This window comes from Marmota marmota, unplaced genomic scaffold, assembly GCF_001458135.2.
Source record: "Marmota marmota marmota unplaced genomic scaffold, marMar, whole genome shotgun sequence".
Lineage (NCBI taxonomy): Eukaryota > Metazoa > Chordata > Mammalia > Rodentia > Sciuridae > Marmota > Marmota marmota.
Window position 1 is genome coordinate 12,550,301 of NW_025999942.1, and position 19,073 is coordinate 12,569,373.

General features: G+C 58.6%; 1 protein-coding gene across 2 annotated transcripts; it reads right to left on the minus strand.

The window, feature by feature from the left end:
* Positions 1 to 1,473: 1,473 nt before the first annotated feature.
* Wnt9a (Wnt family member 9A) lies at positions 1,474 to 15,324 on the minus strand. 2 transcript variants are annotated; one of them, XM_048801352.1, is made up of 4 exons: positions 14,690 to 15,324; positions 7,288 to 7,544; positions 6,282 to 6,544; positions 1,474 to 4,268 (listed from the first exon to the last, which is right to left on the minus strand). In XM_048801352.1, the coding sequence occupies exons 2-4, from the start codon at positions 7,427 to 7,429 to the stop codon at positions 3,786 to 3,788; spliced, it is 888 nt and encodes a 295-aa protein (XP_048657309.1). In that variant the 5' UTR covers positions 7,430 to 7,544; positions 14,690 to 15,324; the 3' UTR covers positions 1,474 to 3,785. The 2 variants fall into 2 exon arrangements, with proteins under 2 accessions (XP_048657309.1, XP_015354243.1); XM_015498757.2 differs by lacking the exon at positions 14,690 to 15,324 and having other exon boundaries at positions 7,288 to 10,236.
* Between the last annotated feature and the right edge of the window lie 3,749 nt (positions 15,325 to 19,073).

The window sequence follows — 19,073 nt, forward strand, 5'->3', positions numbered from 1 at the left end:
ACAGAGACCCCAACCCAGAACCCTGGGCTTCCAGGAAGGGGCTGTGACCCTCAGTCCCACCTCCAGGATGGCAGCTCCAGGTGCCCTGTGCTCCAGAACTGCCTAGAAGCTTCTCCTCTGCCCTAATAGGTGGGGAGCACCTGGCAGCCTACAGGGTGTCTCTACCCACCTGGCAGAAGCGGTTGGTCAGGAGAGGTTTTCCTTCCTGCCTCAGGCAATGGACCTGTTGGAGCTCAGAGCTGAAGAGGCCAGAGAGAGGGGCAGGGGGTTCTGGAGGCAGGCCCCCCACACTACACAGGGCAAGGCAGCAAGCTACAGCCCAGCACTAGTCCCCACAGCACTCACACATGCACATGCATGCAGAAAAATGTGAACAACACACATGCACACACACACAGCATGCAGACTGTGGAGCCAGCCATGGGCGAGCACACAGACATGTGGGCCATGTATGTGTGCACACACACACTTGGCACATGTGAACAAACATTGTCCCAGCCACAGACATGCATGCATAACAGATGCACGGACCTAGCCCCTCTGAACACACACGTACACACATGTGGACACGCAGACGCAACTGTACACAGCCACAACGCCACCTGTATGCAGGCTTGCAGGTACAGACCCTGAACACTGGACGATCCACCCACACGGGAACCCTAGCTGCACAGCTGGGACCCAGGACCCACCGGAGAAGACCAGTCAGGGTTCCTCAGTGGGGCAGGCCATGGGAAACTGATCCGGCCAGATTCTCACCCAGGCTGGACAGTTCTGCCTCCAACATTCAAGAACAGGCCCACTCAGGCCTGGCCTGCTGGGCAGAGGCCTGGGAGCTAAAGGTAGTCTGTGGAGATCCTGAGAGGGGGACTTCAGCCCAGTAGAGGCCAGAGGCTGGAGGCCAGGACTCAGCACTGGGGGCCATCCTCCCTTCCCAGGAGAGTCCCAGGGTCAGGAAAGAGAATTTGGAATTCAAATTAGGCAGATTTGAATTTCTCCATGGAGGCCTCTCCCAGATGCTCCCCAAGGAGGCCCAGGGACCAGGTGGAGGGCTGAGAGGACAGCGACTCGGGGGAGTCAGGGCACGAGCAGGAGCCATCAGGGGTTCCAGCAGGATGTGTCAGAGGGGTGGGGACCACGGTGGACTTGAGTAGGAGGGCTTGGCCTGTGGGGGGCCGCCCCCTGGACAGCCTGGGAGGGAGGGAGAGAACTGGGTGGGAGTGGGTGAGTAAGCCCCTGCCCAGAGGACACAGGAGGTAGAGAGACCAGTGGGGCCTGGGCAGCCACATGGCATGGGGACACAGGCCCACTACAAGCAACGGCTCCTCGTCCTGGGCCCACATCTTCCTCTTCCCATCCTCCCTCTGCCTGCCCAGGCTTCCTCTCCAGTCCTCCTCACATTCCCCACTCCCTGCAGCCGCCTCCTTTGCCTACCCCGACCCCCAGGGCCCCTGTGAAGGTGGCAGACTCAAGTGGGCATAACTTAAAATACATTTATTTAGTACTCCATTTGTTTCTGGTTCTGTTATACAAAGCTGTTAAATAAATACATTCTCCACAGTCACTCGGGTTCACACCCACGGGCTACAGATGAGGTAGAGAAATCAACAGGCTCGCGGGAGCCTCAGCACAGGGACGCCCCTCCCTCCTGGGCCACCCACCCGGCCAGAGGCAGGCTCAGGTCAGGCCCCCGCTGGGCTGGTGGGAGCAGGTGGATGGGGCAGAGGGAGACCACTGGCTCCGCGCCCCACAGAACAGCTCCTTCCACGCTGTCCCACAAGGTCAGAGGCCGCAGCCGGCACGGTGGCCTCCTCACTGAGCAGGACGCTCTGTGTGTCTTTAGAGAGAAACAAAACCACCAACAGACCCTCTGCAGGCCGCCTCGGGTGAAGAGCCTGTTCTGAATGTTGAGGACAGAGCTCAACTGGTATTGGGTAAGAAGACCCTGGCCCTTGGGTGTCCTTCCACGAATCACACGACTGAGCTCCAGTCTCAGGGGCAGAGTGGCCAGGCCTGCTGCTTGGGACACTGGCAGGTGTGGACACCCGGGAGGACAGGCCCCCCGGGCCCGCCAGCCACTCTGCCCCTCTGGTCACCTGGATGCAGCCCTCACACAGCCCACCCACACTCACTTGCTGGGACGGGGCCTTGACCAAGGGCTGCCATCGGAACCCAGGAGAATAAAGGGTACTGACATCATTCAGAAGGACCAGAGACCTGCAGCCACATAAACAGGCTTCCTTTCAAAAACAGTTTCCCCTTTGCTTCCTGGACACCGGGCTCTGAGGAGCCCATTCCTTGCTCAGTAGTTCCACACCTGCCTCCTCCCAGACCCCATCCCACATGAGGCCACCCACCCAAAAAAACTGCAGGCCAGACCTCTGTGAGCCAAAGGGCCACTATGTGGTACACCAAGGAGGTGGGACAACCCAAGTGACCGCTGACCACACCAGCACAGTATGCACACACGACCTACACTCACGCAACACACACACCCCACACACACATGCTCAAACCAAACTAGGTCAGTGTCGGTCACCCCTCCCCCTGATAAAACAACAGCATGGCCCCAAAGAAGGGTGTGCCACTGTCAGAGGCCAGCCAGAGACTCTCCAAGTGCGTCTGTCCCTGCCTGCCCCCACCCCTGTGACACACGAGCAAGTGTGGTTTCTCCATGGGATGAACTTTCAAAGGATGGCCTTGCCTCTTTCACCAAGCCCACCCCTCTGCCACCCCAAGGCCCAGAATCTGCAAGAGACCCTGGTGTTGACTTTCTGCCCATAAGGTACAGAGCACAGCCACCAAGTGGCACTGTCCCCTTGGCATGGGGTGGGGGGCCGGCTTCCAAGAAGCTCCGCAGGCCACTTGCTTCATTTAACAATATCATCTCAATTTAGTGGTTTCAAACGACAGGGCAAACAGGTCGGGAGGAAGACTGGAGCACAGGGACAGAGGAGCCCTCCCTGCCCAGCTCAGGGCAAGACAGAGTCAGCCCAAGAGGCAAAGGGGATGGAGAAAATAATAATTATTATATTAGTTAAATAATAATAATAATAATAATAATATAATATAATAACTTAAAGTTACTGATACTCACTCCAAAGAGAAGTGCTCGATGTCAGAGAGGGAAGGCAGAGTCCTCCCCGCCCGGGCGCCTGGGCAGCAGGGCCCTGGAGATGGAGGGCTGTGCACTCTCCTAGTGGTTTGGCTCTCTGAAGACAGTGCTGGTGCTGGGTGCCGGGCCAGGCCCGTGCCCCATGGCGGCCTTGTGGTCACAAAGGTGCACCTGCCCTCCAAGCCTCAGAGGGAGCCCGGAGGCGGGGAGGGGCAGCCAACAGACTGGGGCCCAGATGGGGGACTGGTGTCAGGGATGGAGACAGCTGAGAAAGCATTGCTGCAACGCTCTCGGGTCATGGGAGAAAGCTCAGGCCTTGGGCAGGAGCACAGGGGTTGGGGAGGCCAGACAGAAGCTGGCCTCCACAGCTGACCCAGACACCAACCCTGGGGCCCTGGGCTCAGCCCTTGCAGCTGGAGCTGCCTCCTGCTGCACAATGCCTGCCACAGCCGGGGTTCAGTCCTTGCAGGTGTGAACCCTGCACTCCGTGCATTTCCTACACCCCAGGCAGGGCTGGAGGGCCTGGGCTCAGCCCCTGTAGGTGTAGACCTCCTCTCACTGTGTGCATTGCCTACACCCCACACGGCAGGGCTGGAGGGCCTGGGCTCAGCCCCTGAGGGTGTAGACCTCCTCTCACTGTGTGCACACTGCAGGGCTGGAGGGCCTGGGCTCAGCCCTTGCAGGTGTAGACCTCTTCGCGCTGTGTGCACTGCCGGCACTCCACATAGCAGCACCAGCGTACCTGGCACTGGCAGGGCCTTGTCACCACCCGGCTCTGCGTGTTGTGGCCGCGGCCACAGCAGATACTCTCACAGTTCTTCTCACGGTGGCACCTGCGGCCAGCTGTGCCTGGGGAGAAGCGGCCGGCCAGGCAGAAACTGGGTGAGTCGTCCAGGTGCACAAGCTCGGGTGTGCGGGGCAGCGGGTCAGCACTGCCCACCCCTGAGGCCCGGCCCCGTGGTGGGGAGATGGCACCTGCCTCACCCGTGGCCTCGTTGGTGGTGCTGCCCACCTTGAGCGCCGTCTCGTACTTGTGCTTTAGGTGCTTGCCCACCTCGTGGAAGGGCGCCAGCTGCCGCCAGCAAGTCCGTACGGTGCAGGAGCCCGACACACCATGGCACTTGCACGTGGTCTCCACCCCGGCCTTGATCACCTGCAGAAGGCATGGACGTGAGAGCACCTGCCAGGTAGCCCACCTACCCACCCAGGGCTGGACAGACCCAAACCTGGCCAGCAGGGGTCATCACCATCTCTCTGACATGGAGGCTCCACTCCCTGGTCCCTGTGCAGGTCCCTCTCCCTCCAAGCCAGGGACTACCCAGGACAGAGGTCCTATGGCTGCACCTTACCTTCCAGGACACCTCCCCAAACCTCTGTGAGCAGACACCCCCCACCCTGCTGAGACACCCCTTCCTGCCTGGATGTCCACCCCTCTTCCCCTTCAACAACCCTAGCCCCACTGAAGTCTGCTATGTCACTCACTGGACAAGCTGGACAACCGTGCCCTGACCCCACCTAAGTACTGGGGACCCACAGGCACGGCCCTGAGCCCCAGCTGCTGTTGTAGGTCAGTTGCTGCAGAAGGGCAGAAGCCCACTCCTGACAGCGAGAGAATTCTACTGCTGGAAGAGCTTCCCGAGCGGGGTGCTCCTCTGCCTCTCCAGGAGCAGCCCCAGCTGAGCACCCACGGTCCACACTGGGAGGAGGCTGGGGTCCCAAGAGGGGCTGGCTTTCCCTTGGGATCTCCAGCCTGGGATCTCTTCCCTGGGGCAGAAGCAAGTGGGGAGGGGACTAGCCCTTTCCCAGGTGGGCCCTGAGCCAGACCACGAGTTCCCACCATGGCCCCAGGAGGGCAGGCTGGGTGGGGGGTTAAGAAATGCAGCCACCCGCCCCCTCCTGCGGCCACGGAGACTCCACTTAGTGATGCTTTGCTGAGAAACCTAGACGGGTTTAATTAAAATGTGGCTGCCCCAGGTCCAGGGCTTTTCACATTCTGACTTTTCATTAATAGCTCACAAAAGGGCGACTGGGGAAGGAGGGGTCAACACAAAGGAAAACCAGGGCCTAGCCTGAGGATTTAATCTGCCCTCCAGTTTCACCCGCCTGCCAGCCGGCTCAGGAAGGCAGGAGGAGGCAGCAGAGCACTGATGGACAGGGAGACTGAGTGCTTAACAAGTACATGGCCAGAACTCTGCCTTCTCATAAAGAGCGGCTTCTGAGGAGGCGTGCTGGCCCTGCTCTCCTGAGGCCCAGGCTGTGCCTGGAGTCAGCCTTTGGTGGTCAGGGCTGGTCGGGGACTGGGGTCGGGTGTCTTAGAGTTAGGGATCTGCCCCTCCCTTGCAGGAGCCAGCATCTGGAGCTCTGGTGACGGGAAGGACAGCCCCGAGAGCCAGGTTCACCCAGGCTACAGCCCAAGGCCTCCCAAAGGGCCCACTGGAGAGCTTGGAAATTTCTCTTTCTGAAACTTGAGTCTTTTTAGTTGGGTCTCTTGTAGCTAGCTCTGCTCGGAGTCTGGCTATAGAGGGACCAGCAGAAGAGGCGTGGACAGCCCTGAGTTGGGTGAGTGGGTTCTGCACTCCCAGACTCTTCCCAGGACCCCCAGTTGACACATTCCCACTATGACTGCTCTCAACAGTCTTGGTGACAAGCCTGAGGGCTGCCCTAGCAGGAGGGGCACATCCCGCCGACCCCTGGTTCCATGACAACCCAGGAACCCTTCTGGGCTCTAGACCAGCAGTGGCAGGCCAGAGGGGCCCATCCAGCTGTCCCTCCCAGACTATCCTGGGGCCTCCAGTTCCTCTTCTCCACAGGGGATGCAGGGGATGTCTCACTGGGGCACGACGGGGCACCCCTCCATGGCTAGCGCCCCCATCTGTCCTATGGTTAACAAGCTCTATGGGAAGTAGCCTCCTCCAGCAAGCCCCTCCCTTCCTATGTCCACTCATCCACATTCAACCCCAGGCCTGCGCCCAGCCCCTTCCCCTCACCCTGGGCCCCGCCCACTGCATGCCCAGCTCCACCCACCCTGCGCCTTGCCTCTCCACAGATCCTGTACCCAACCCCCCATGTCTTGCCACACCTACTCACTCTGCACCCCGCCCACCTGCCCCTGTCCCTTCCGGGGCCTTCAACAGACCCACCCTGCGCCCCGCCCCGCTCTGCTTGCCTTCACACCCACGAGGTTGTTGTGGAAGTCCACGCGGGCTCGCAGGTCCTTGCTTGACCGCCTGCCCAGGAACTCCTTAACGAACTTGCTGCTGTACTTGAGGTTGTCCCCGCAGCCGCCCCACTGCCAGGCCTCTCTGTTCTCCAGGTCCGGTGCCTCGTCACATGTGCAGCGCTCCATGCGCCCGGCGCTGCACGCCTTGGCCAGGGCGTGTGTCAGGCCGGCCGAGGAGATAGCATAGAGGAAGGCGGTCTCCTTGAAGCCTGGGGTCAGCAGGGGCAGGTCAGTGAGGCCAGGGCCCCAGGACCCTGCACCCATCTGGAGGTTCCCATTTCACACGTGTTGCAGCCAAACCACAGCTGGGGGCTCTGAACCATCCCCTCAGGTGAGCAGGTGTGTGGTGCTGCCTGCCTGGGGTGCAGGGCACGTCCAGGGTGCTGGAACTCAGGGCGTGGCCCTGCCCTGGTCTCAAGTCCCCTATGCTTGGTTTCCTTTGGTTTTGTTTTGGCAGTGCTGGGGATGGAATCCAGGGCCTTCTCCGTGGAGGACCTCCCTAAGCATCTACCACTGATCATCCGCCCAGCACCCCAGCCCTCAGCTGGGGCAAGGCTGTGGAGGGGCCCCAACCTCTGTGCCCCAGGTGCAGGAGGGAGGAGAGGAGGGCTTCTCCTTGGGTGGAGGTGTCTGGGCACTCAGATACCTGGAATGAGTCAAGCGCTCACAGATAGCCCGGGGACCTGTCAAAGACTGAGCAAAGACGTCCTATGCCACCAGGCCCTCCATGAGTGTGTGTGATGGAGGGGATGGGTGGAGGGAGGTGAGGGGATGGGTGGAGGGAGGTGAGGGGCTGCTCTGTCCAGGCCCCAGCCACTGCCAGAAGCCAGGCCTCAGGTCACCTGGGACCCAGAGGAAGAGAGCATGCAGGAGGGATATGCCCACAGCCCTGCAGTCCTATCTTTGCCACCTGGGCTCTTTGGCCAGATCTGGGCAGGGCCTGGGCACTCACCTCTCTTGAGCAGGCTGGCGCGGTAGCGGCCCTCCAGGGTGCAGTTCCAGCGCTCAAAGCGGAACTGGTACTGGCACTCGAGCGCGCTCATGCTCACTGCCTCCACCAGCGTCTCCGCCACGCCCGGGTCCCGCCGGCACATGCGCCTTTGCTTGCGCTCTAATTTCAGCCGATCACAGGCCTTAAAGTGAGCCTGGGCAGCTGCCTCAGGCTCCAGGGTCAGTGGGAGGATGGTCAGGGGCTCGCTGCCAGTCAGCCTGGGGATGGAGAGGCAAGAGTGAGCCCCAGCTCCAGCCAGGACCACGGGAGCTGGGGACAGAAGAACCATCCCACAGAGCCAAGCAGGAGGAGCCCAGCCATTTCAGGGAGTCCAGTCCACACCAGCCACACTGCCCAGACCCATGGAGCCCCTTCCCTGACACATACCACCCCCACGAGCACAGCCAGGCTCAAGCTGCAGCAGGGGATAGGGCCAAATCCAGGACTACAGCTCCCTGGTGTCTCTACCACACTCTGCTCCCCTCCCCAGCTTAGAGACCACTTCCCTCTGATGCCACCAGCTGGGGGTGTCCCATGGGTCTATGGCTTCAGGGGCAGGCCTTGGCTTGTTCCTCCCTGCCTGCCCTCTGTAGCCTGGTGACCAGGCAGGGTCTTTCAGTCTTGGAAGGGCAGGACTGGCCACCAGAGTGAAAGGACAGTTCTCAGTGAAGACACTCCAGGGCCCAGCTCTTCACAAGTGGCCGGAGAGCTCATCCCCCAGCCTAATGGCCAACTAAGGAGAGGCTCGCCCTCCCCTCCTCGCCTTCTAGTCACATACCCTCCTGTCCCAGGCTCCTGCACCTCCTTCCTCTGAATTCAAGCCTGCTAGACCCCCATGTCCACACAGCGGATGGCAACCCCTGGACACTCCAGCAGGCCCTGTCCAGAACACATCTGTGCAGGCCTAGGCTGTGCACACTGAGTGAGGCTCCCAGCCTCAATGCCTCAGCCCTGACCCGGCAGCTCTGCACCCTGCTCCATCCCAGGACTGACACCCGAGTCCTGCCAGCTCTGTGCGTCACCCACAGGCCTCAGCACCCCGTGTGGGCAGACTGCACATGGAGCCCGCAGGCACACGCACTTCCCGCCATGCCCAGGCCTTCATCCTTGGACGAGGAGGCATCTGTTTGCACGTGGGCAGGACGGACTAAGTTCCCTGCCTCAAACACCACAGGAGACAGTCCCCTTTGCCCCTCAGCAGGGGCAATGCTGTTGTGCCCAGGCTCCTCTGGGAATGATCGGGGGTAGCGGCTTTGGAACACTGCCCTCACCTGAATCCCTCGCAGGGGGCTGTGGACTCACCTGCCTAAGGGTGGTCTACATGAGGGCTGGGGCGGGAGCAGGGCCAAGAGGTTGCAGAGGGGATGTGTCAGCCCCACAGCAGGGGTAGGGCCCTGGGAGCATGGAGTAGGATGGGGCCTCTAGGAGGGCAGAGGGGTGCAGGAGGGCACAGCGGGGCAGAGGTAGGGTCTCCTGGGAGCTCCCAGGTTGAAGAGAGGCTCTGGGTTGGGAGGAAGCTGACTGGAGGGCCAGGGCCAGAGCCCCACAAGGGCTGGGCTTCACCTCCAAAGCTCCATCTGAGCAGAGGGCCTCCGGGAGGACCAAAGGCCAGCGGTGGACTCCAGCCTTGCCAGGTGGCTGAGCTCAATGATGGCTCCAGACCAGGCCCCAGGAGAGCTGCCCACCAGGGGCAGGGGTGGAGGCAGGCTGGGGCAGAGCCTTGTGGCTGCCCACCAGAGAAAACCAAGGCAGGCAGAGCCACAGCCCAAACTCAAAGGCAGCTCTCACCGGAGACCTCTGTCCCCAGATAAGAATGTCACAGCCAGGTTCAGGTCAGAAGCACCAGAAAGGCCTCAGCGTCCATTGCATGTGCCACGGCCTGGACTTGCCAAGATGCTCCCGTGTCCAGGGAAGCTCTGTGGCCCAGACCCTCATGGGGGTCTCATGGGGGCACAAAGTGCATGTGGAGTTGTGGAAGGGGGCACGAGGGGCAGGCAGAGGAAGATCAAGGGAGACAAAGAGGAAGTGGGGACAGGGGAGGGACTTGCAGGCCAAGGACACTTCCTGACACACAGCCAGTCGGGGGTATTAAGACAATGACACTCCACATGTGTCTGTGCCTGGAGGACACTCCCTCCACTCCAGTGGGCCAGCCTATCCCACTATAAGTAGGGACCCGGGAGGTCGGGTCTCCACCTGGCCAGCCTGTGCTCCCCACCCTCTGCCCATGGCTGACCCTGCCTTAGCTCTATGCATAGCCTCAGGGACAACTGTCCTAGAGGCTCCTGTCCCAAGCCAGTGCCATGTGAGGACCAAGGAGGGTACACAGGGGAGAGGACTGGGGCTGAGGCACGACGGGGAGGCCCAGGGTGAGGAGGTGGCATGCTGTCTACTAGGTCAGGGCTCCCACCATACCAACCTCAAAGCCAAGAATGACCCTTGGAAGCACTGGGGGAAGATGACGAGGTCACACAATAACCTAGAATAGGAGCGCTGTCTCTGTGACTCTGAACTCAGTGGGCATTACAGAAGCAATGATTAAGGTGTTTTTAAAAATCTCTGCAGAGGGAGCAAAAGAAGAGACTTAAAGACCAGCAGACAAGTGACATATGGGGAAATATTGGAGAAAATATCAGTGTGCAACTTACATCCCTGAGTGAGAACTAACTGTGCATGCATGCCATGTGTGGGTGTGTGTCTGTGAACATCTGTTTTCTATAAATGAACCCCAGGAGTCCATCGAAGCGGACAGGATGGACAGGAATAAGAACCTTGTGTGCCGTTGCACAGTAGTGGGACCACAGGTGGCGATCACGCAGCGTGCCTGACGCTAGGAGAGGACCTCAGACCTTCCCACCATGAACAACTGATAAGTGTCGGAGGAGATAAGATAGCTTCACCCGATTTACATAACACGCAGTCTACACATCAGAACACCAATGCACACGTGTACGTTTTACGTATCAGTTTAAAAACCAAAAATAAAGACAAACAATAACGGAAATGGACAAAGGACAAACATGCAGTTCAGAGGAAGGAAACAGCCAGCTGTTGGGACGTGGGACACTCCACTACCAAACAGCACTGTTCTGTCTCTATCAGAGGAACACGCATCAAACCTGGGAGCAGACCTTGTGCCAGGACAGGGAAAGACAGGCTCTCCCTGGCGGGAACTCCAGAACAGTGTGCCTATAAAATTCCACGATTCATCCACTGACCTGGTCTGAATGTTCGTCCTCACCCCAGGCCACAGTGTCAGGAGGTGGGGCCTTTGGGACATGACGAGGTCACGAGGTGGGAGCCTCGTGATGGGATCAATGTCCTGACAAAAGGACCCCAGGGAGATTCTGCCCCTCCACCACGTGAGGACGCGGCAAGATGGGCGGCCAGATGCTCCACACCGTGCCCTGGGGCTCCAGGAGTGGGAGCAGTGCCACAGAACAGGCTTCACACTGGACGGCTCTGCCCAACAAAGGCCACCTGGGTGCCCTGGGTGCCTGCAAGCTGGGCTGGCTGAGCTCCGAGGTGCCAGAGGGGGAGTGAGCTCAAAGCAGCTCTGGTCACGATATCTCGTGGGCCAACGGGCAGGTGGCCTGATGGTGGGCCGAGGACACCGGGTCCTGCAGATCACGCTCAGCAACGCAGGATGGCTGAGTGGACTCGGGGAGGGGGCGGGAGTGTGGCCGGTACGTCAGACCCACGTGGCCATGGGTGTTGAGTTGCCATTAAAGTAGCGGCAGCCACGGTGCACCCCCGACCCAGCCCCAGCCCCGCTCAGCAGACAAGGGGCACTGAGAGGTGTGCAGGACTCCCAGCACAGCACAGAAGCCATCTGCAGATGCACAGGACAGGGAAAGGCCCACAACAAGTGACCTGGGGCAGGGGAAGCCTGTCCTCTCCACGCGGCTGAAAGCCATCCCTGTGCCTGCCCACCCTGCACACCAGCCTGGGTGGCTGGCTCTGCCCACGGGGTTGCCACCTCGAGGCTTCTGCCTTGCAGAGTCCCAGGCAGGCTGGCACGTACCGCACAGGTCCCCGCCAACAGAACCAGCTGCCCACCTCACACGGACCACCTGCTGCCAGGCTTAACGCAGCTGCCACCCAGTTCCCAGCAGGCAACCTGCCGAGAGGGGGCAGACAGGCCGGCTGCAGAACCCAGCACAGCCACCTCCTGGCAGGGACGGCAGTTCCTCTGGGGCACAGGCCCTTTTGCCCACCCTGTGCCGTCTTCTGCTCAGAGTTGGCAGCTCGATGGCACAATGGGCTCCACCTTGTTTAGATGTTCTTATTTCCAATTTTGGAAGTCTCATGTCACGACATACACAAAAATCCACTTGGAGTAGGTCAGTGAGTTGAGACCTACGCCTGAAACCATGAAACCACCGGTGAAAACAGGAAATGCACACGACGTTGGTCTTGGCAAGATTTCTTGGACGTGACCCAAAAGTACAAGCAACATCAACAAAGAGAGCACATGGGGTGGCATGGAGCTGAAGAGCTGCACAGCAAAGGAGCCGGCCAATGGGAGAAGAGGCCACAGGATGGAGAGTGGGAAAGGGCACCCACAAACCACATGCACACAGCCTGGAGACAGGTCTCTCCAGGTTGCTGAGGTTGGCCTCAAATTTGTGGTCCTCCTGCCTCAACCTCCCAAGTAGCCGGGACTATAGGCGTGTGCCATCATACCTGGCTCAGAATCATACCTCTGATAAGAGGTTAGTATCCAAAACATAGAAGGAACTCAACTCAGTAGCAAGAGATAAACCATTTAATAAATGAGCAATAGATCTAAACAGACATGTCTCAAATGAGGATGAAGAAATAGCTAACAGATACATGAAAGAAAGCTAATCATCAGGGAAATGTCCATCAGAATCACAAGGAGACACCTGCTCACTCCAGGAAGAATGGCTACTGTCACAAATAGCAAGGACAGCAGGTGGGGGCAGAGGAGAGGGACATGTGCACCACTGTGGAGGAGAGTGTGGAAACTGCCCGTCCAATCATGTGCTACACATGGGGCACCTATGGAGGACATGGGTCCGCGTGTCCAAGAGGCACCAGAACTGCCCCTCACCACAGCCCCCTGCCCAGCAGCCAAGACACAGGAACAGCCCGTCCACCCACTGATAGCAGATGAAGACACTGAGGCCCCATTGACAGTGCATGCTACAGAGTTCAAGAGGCCGCACACTGGAGCAGGGGATTGTCAGGTCCAGGGAGTGAATCAGGCTCTGAGAGACGAGGGCCACGCGTGCTCCCTCACACTCTGCAGCTGAGAAAGCCAAACTCTGCAGCAGTCAATGCTCGTCACCAGGGCCAGAGGTTGGTCAAGGTGCACGGTTTCTGCTAAGCAAAAGAATAGGCTCAGGATGTGGGTCACACAGCATGGCGACTACTGTGTTCCTGAAAGATGCAGAGAGCGGACTCCATGCTTCCTCGCTGCAGGCACGCAGCCCCGTGAGGCTGTGCAGGCGAGAACTCGCCCCAGCAGCCCTTCCACAGTGGACCATGCAGCGCCTGACAGACACAGGTGATGGGACCTGTCATTTCAAAGTAGAAATGTAGAAAACACTTTTTAAAAATGAGCCCACCTGCTCTCACATCACGAAGGACCTTCCAAAAGCCCTCCGCCTGCTAACCTCAGGCAGCTCCCTAGTGAGCCATACCAGCCGGAGCATACCATCTCTGGGAGGCCCGATGTTCATAGGGAACACGACCGACCCAGCATGACGTTTGAGAAGCCGGCCTCGTGCCTGCAGCGCCACAGCCATTCCCGCCTGCCCATAGCCCAACTCTTGTTAGGACTTCCTCAGGAGCTCCCTAGGCAGGCCAGGGCCATCGGTGGCGAGCCAGCTGACCGCCACGTTGGGCTTTAGGGTCTGCGGGCATGGACTCGGGGTCCCTTCCTGTCCACTCCATGGACTCGCAGAGGGTCCCTTCCTGTCCACTCTGAAGACTCCAGTCCTGGACTCCAGCCTTTCTTTACAAGGTTCACTGGGCCCACTGCTGACACACAAATGATGAGTGGGCTCCTGTGCTGACCAGGTTCTGCTGCCTCCGCATGCCCTTACCACCACTGGAGTTCTTCCATGTTCTCTGCACATGACCACACGTGTTCAGAGATGGGCTTGGCTTCTTTGTAAGGTTCACAGTTGGACGACTGCATACGTGACTGTATGTCTGTCAATGCACACACAAGTGCACAACATGGTATTTTGAAACACGTCTGCTGCACGGTGATCCGGTTGAGCTGGGCAGCCCATCCGCCACGCCGCTAGCTCGCTCTGTGTGTGATGGAGCACTCCCTACACCTAACTGGCATCTCCGCCCAGCCCTAGTGCCCACCACTCCATGTGCAGCTCTGTGGGCTGCCTGGGGAAGCTCTAATGGGTACAAGCCGGTCGGCCCAGTCCCCTGTGCTCACACCACGGTCTCCTCCCCTTCACCAGCTCACGCGCTCGGCTCCTGTTTCCTGAGACAGCAGCACACGCAGAGTGCAGGGGTCTCTTCCCACACCGACTTCAACTCCTCTGGTGGCACACTGATCTGCATCCCCCCACAGTGGAAGGAAGTGTTCTTTTCCTCCGCACCCTCCCTTTTCAATCCTTACAGCCTGGTTTTTGTTGCTGTGCCTGTTTCCTTGATCCAGAAGGGTCTTGGGTACGATGTGGCAGCGTTGGCCGGCTGTCCTGAATGCGGCACTGCAGGCCTTCCAAAGAGGTGCCCCTAGCAGGCAGGTGGAGCGTGCAGCCAAACCCGCGCTCCATGTCGAGGGCTCCCCTTCACGCCGGTCTCCCTCAGGGGCCCCAGCATGGCTCCTGCCACCCAGATACAGCCAGTGGGCCCCAAGGACAGCCCTGAACAATGGTGAGAACTGAGGAGCAAGGGCTGGGACACTGCCCACAGAGCCCAACTGCAGACTGCTCTGTGAGGGAAATGGGGTCTGTTAAAATAGCCAGAATCTCTTATTTATGAAGGGTGAGCACAGCCACCCCCATCTTACACTTGAACTTCTGTAGGATGCCTCTTGGTCACCCCGGATCATGCTGCCGTTCCCTGTGGTTCTTAGCAAAGAACCTTTCAAAATCCTTAAGTGGGCTGGGTGTGCTTGTGCACACCTGGAATCCTAGTTACTTGGGAGGCTGAGGCAGGAGGATTGCAAGTTTGAGGCCAGTCAGCAATTTAGTGATGCCAAAAGCAACTCAGTGAGACCCTGTCTCAAAAAATAAAAGGGCTGGGGACACAGCTCAGTGGCAAAGCACCTCTAGGTTCAATCCCCAGTGTAACAAAAAAATCCTTAGCTGTGGCACTGTCACACAGAGCTCTGCATGTCTGTGGTGACCTGGAGAGACCAACCTACCTGGTCAGAGGGTTCCATCCTACTGGGACCCTGACGGACGGTCTCCGACAGCACTTGACAGAGGTTGCTCGCCAGTGTTGGCCCTTCTCTTCGCCTTTGCTCTTCCTGTCAAGTTCTGGTGCCTGGCGGGTGCTCTGAGTCTCCTGAAGGTCTGGGCTAGGACAATCACGTCCTCTTCGCTATCTGGAAGAACTTGCCATAAAGCCACCTACACCTGAGTTTCCCTTGGTGGAATAGTTTCCATTCCAACCCCCTTTCTCCCTTCACTCTGAATGGTTGCGATTTAAGGCACAGACCATGTGTCCACAGCTGTGTATTCACAGTATGTGGGACCATCATAGCCAACTTGGAACCCTCTCATCACCTCAAAAAGAATCCACTTGCACTCATGTCACAAGGCAGCCTCCCGTCTCAGTGGACGCACCTGCTCTGGACAGTCTGAGGAGGTCAGAAGCAGCAGTGCCTGTGCCCAGTGTGCTTCACTTGCCCCAGGACTGTCCAGGTCGCCTCCATTGCTTCACGTGTCAGAACTGCCTTCAAGAGGAAGACCTCCCACCAGTGCAAGCCACATTCTGCTTCTCTGTCTGTTAGGGATGGACACTTGGGTTGGTCCCACTTTCAAACAACATGCCTGAAGCCTCTGGGAACGCACACGTTTGAGGAAGTGTCTTCACTTCTCTTGGGTGCATACTTGGGAATGGGCATGCCAGTCAATGCCGAGCTACACGCTTAGACTTTGGAGAACTGTCAGCGTATCCTCCCAAGTGGCTGCACCGCACTGTTCATCTTTAGGCAGGGGACGTGTGCTCTGGACTCCCCCTTTACTGGATCAGGTGACCTGCCGTTGCTGCTGCTCCAGGTACGTGATGGGCAACAGTCTGCACTGTCCTCTGCCACGTGCCCTGGGGTCTGCAAGAAGAGCTTCGCTGGCTCGCAGGTATCAACTCTGTGCTTTCAAGTCACACTCCTCCTCAAAATGGGAACGGAAGGCACAAACTGTCATCCTTCCAGTGACTCCTGACCTGCAGTCTAGTCCCAGCACAGGGAGGCACACAGGGCCCAGTCACAGACCCGGGCAGCACTCAGGGGCCCAGTCACAGACCTGGGCAGCAGATAGGGGTCAAGTCACAGACCCAGGTGGCACTCAGGTGACCAGTCACAGACCCGGGCAGCAGACAGGGCCACAGACGCAGGCACAGACCCCAACACCTTACCTCGTGCACTGCACTCTCAGGTCTGGGGTCCTGGTGTGCTCTCTGGGTCCATCTGGGCCGCTGACCACGCTGCCCTGAACTTTTCCTTCTTTTCTGTCTGCCTGAAGTTTTCCTTTTGTTCATTAGAAGTCTGTTCACCTGCCTCCTGGTCCTCGGCTGCCCTCAGCACTGGGTCTGACCTGCTCCCTGGTCCTCAGCTGCCCTCAGCACCAGGTCTGACCTGCTCCCTGGTTCTCGGCTGCCCTGGGGCACTGGTGGCACCCCCTGCCCCGCCCGTGGTCATGCTGTTGGGCATAGTGGTTCCATCTCGGGCCCAAGAAGGCTGTTTCCTGGGTCTGCACTGGCCCTTCACAGGGACCTCACTCTCCGCAGGGCCTTCTGCCTTTAGAGCTGGGTCAGCCCATGGCGCCCAGCGGCTCTGGGGAACACCACCTGGACTGGGTTTTTTCAACTGCTCTTACAGTCTTTGGCTCTGATGTCCTTTAATCCTAGCATGTCACATTCCTGGGCACATGTTTTTTGTTCCCCGCCTGGGAAGACGCTGGGCCCCTTGAGTTTTCTTCATGGCTTTACTGGGCTTCAGAGACCTCGCCTCCTTTCCCTTCAGCCTCAGCCCAGGCCTGTTCCCTCCCCAGTTTCCCGTCTCCAGCTGCACTGGCGGTTCTTCTGACCAGGCTCCCAGCTTCCTGACCTCCCTCCACAGTCTCTGATGGCCTCTCAGTCTGTTGCTGACCCTGTCCTGCCTGGCGTTTCCACCTGCTGGGCCAGTTCCTGTGGCACTTGCTCCTCACAGACATTCTGAGCTTAACTGCTTTGGTTGCCTTTCTTTTCTTTACTCTTGGTCTCCTGCTGTTGTCATCGGCCTTCTTGGGATGTGAGAAGGGCTGTCCCACTCTGCCTGGGGTCTAGCAATGGGTCTGCTAGACCCACAGGCCTCCTTATCCCTCACCACACACTGGTCACCAAATTTAAGAAATGTGAGCAGGTAGAGTCTGAAGCAGAGGACGAGACACTGCGTGGGTCAAGCTATGTCCCCACAGCGCACAGAGAGCCCGGTCACAGGCCTCTGGAGGAGCCTCCTTTGTATCAGGGGTCCTGCAGAAGTAGGGAAGGGCGACCCTCAAGGCCAGGTCACAACAGGGCTACAGCCAGTGTCCTTGTAAGGAAAGGTGAGCACAGGACAGGGAGGCTGCATGCAAAGGAGCAGGCGTTGGGGAGATGCTGCCCAGGACACCGCGGGCCCCAGCAGGACAGCAGCTGGAGGGCAGGGGACCCTGGCTGCGGCCTTCAGAGGGAGCCTAGGTCTGTTTCAGACATCCTCCAGGCTCAGGAATGCAAATCCTCTTGCTCCAGGGGGCCCAGCTTGAGGTGCCTTGCTACAGCTGACCCAAGATACTGATGCTGGTCTCAGGAAGCCTCCTCAGGGAGGGAACCAGCCAGATCCCCAGCCACACAGGACCCACACCCAGAACACCCAAGGCCAAGGCCAGGCTGTGCCTGGGCCACACCAGCAACTCAGGCCAGCACCCTGCACATCGCCTGGCCTGCCCTGGGGGCCCAAAGATGGTGGTCTTGGGGTTCCCATGGGCTCCAGGGCTGTCCTCCAAGTACCCCAACCTGCAGCAGGCCCTGGGGTCTGCTCGGCCCCCACCTTTAGGGCAGCGCTGTTCCCATGGCTCTCAGCTTCCCTTCAGCTTGTCAGCTCTTGGGCAGACTCAAAGAGAAATGCACTGTGTGTGCACATGGCCTCAGATACACCTTCATGCACACCCACAAACACCCTACGGGCACCACACCTCCCCACCAGCACACTGCACACACAGACATATCCACACTTGCTCACACAGACATACCACACACACCCCCACACACAGACATACCATACACAGACACACACAGACATACCATACACACACACAGACATACCATACACAGACACACCTGCAGACACACATACATACCCATACTTGCTCAGACATACTATGCACATACCCACACACACAGACATACCATACACACACACTTGCACAGACACACACACAGACATACCATACACACACACGATATACCATACACACACACCTGCACGCACACACAGACATATCATACACACACACACCCAGACATGCCATACATACACACAGATATACCACACACACACACCTACACAGACGCACAGACATACCATACACACATACCTACACAGACACACAAACATACCATATATACAAATCAGACACACAGACATACCATACATACACACTTATACAGACACACAGACATACCATATACACACACACACAGACATAATATATATACACCCACAGGCACACACAGACATACCATACACACACCCACAGATACACACACAGACATAACCACAATTCCCACACACACTTACCATACCACAACCACACACTCTTATACACTCACAGACTTACCCACACACACATACCCCCACACACTCACATACCCACACACATACCACCACACACATACCCCCACACGCTCACACACATACACAATGCTCTCACTCCTGCAGGCACACATCAAATCCACGCTGTGAAATACACACACACGCACTCATATATGTGCACATGCAATAAACATACACAAATGCACACACGTAGCACACATGTACAAACGTGCCCACGTATGTACAGACTCCACACTACACAGGGTGAAGCTGTGACTCCTGGTGATGGACTTCCTCACTGGGAGAGGTGTCTGCACAAGTGCCCCGTGCACCTTCAGGCCACCCTCAGTGCCTGGCCTGCTGGGAGCTGTCAGCTGCACAGAGGCAGGACATTGAGCGTCAGGCTCAAGTGCTGTGGCCAGGGCTGCACGGCCACCAGAGGAGAGTGGCCAGACTGCCACCAACTCCCCAGTGAGAGTCTGCAGCCCTGGCCCAGGGCCACAGCCAGCACCCACTCATGCTGCCTTCCCAGGGAGGAGTCCCTGCAGTCTCCAGGGGGTGCCCGCAGCCCTGGGCCCCAGGCAACCTGAGCCAGCTCCCACCCCATCATCCTGTCCCCATGGTTCAAGCTGCAGCTGTGGAAGATGTGTTGCTTTCCAGGAGGGGAAGCTGCTCTGGCACAGGGGTGGTGGTGGTCAGGCGGACGGTGCAACAGGGGTGGTCGTGCAGATGGGGCGGGGGGGGGGGGAGGTGG

Bases quoted from the DNA above. Each gene is read 5' to 3' on its own strand.
- Wnt9a (XM_015498757.2), bottom strand. From the start codon at position 7,615: ATGGTTCTTCTGTCCCCAGCTCCCGTGGTCCTGGCTGGAGCTGGGGCT. The intron at 6,545-7,287 runs GTGAGTGCCCAG...TGCTGACCCCAG, and splicing joins CGCCAGCCTGCTCAAGAGAG to GCTTCAAGGAGACCGCCTTC. The intron at 4,269-6,281 runs GCAAGCAGAGCG...TGCCTTCTGCAG, and splicing joins ACAACCTCGTGGGTGTGAAG to GTGATCAAGGCCGGGGTGGA.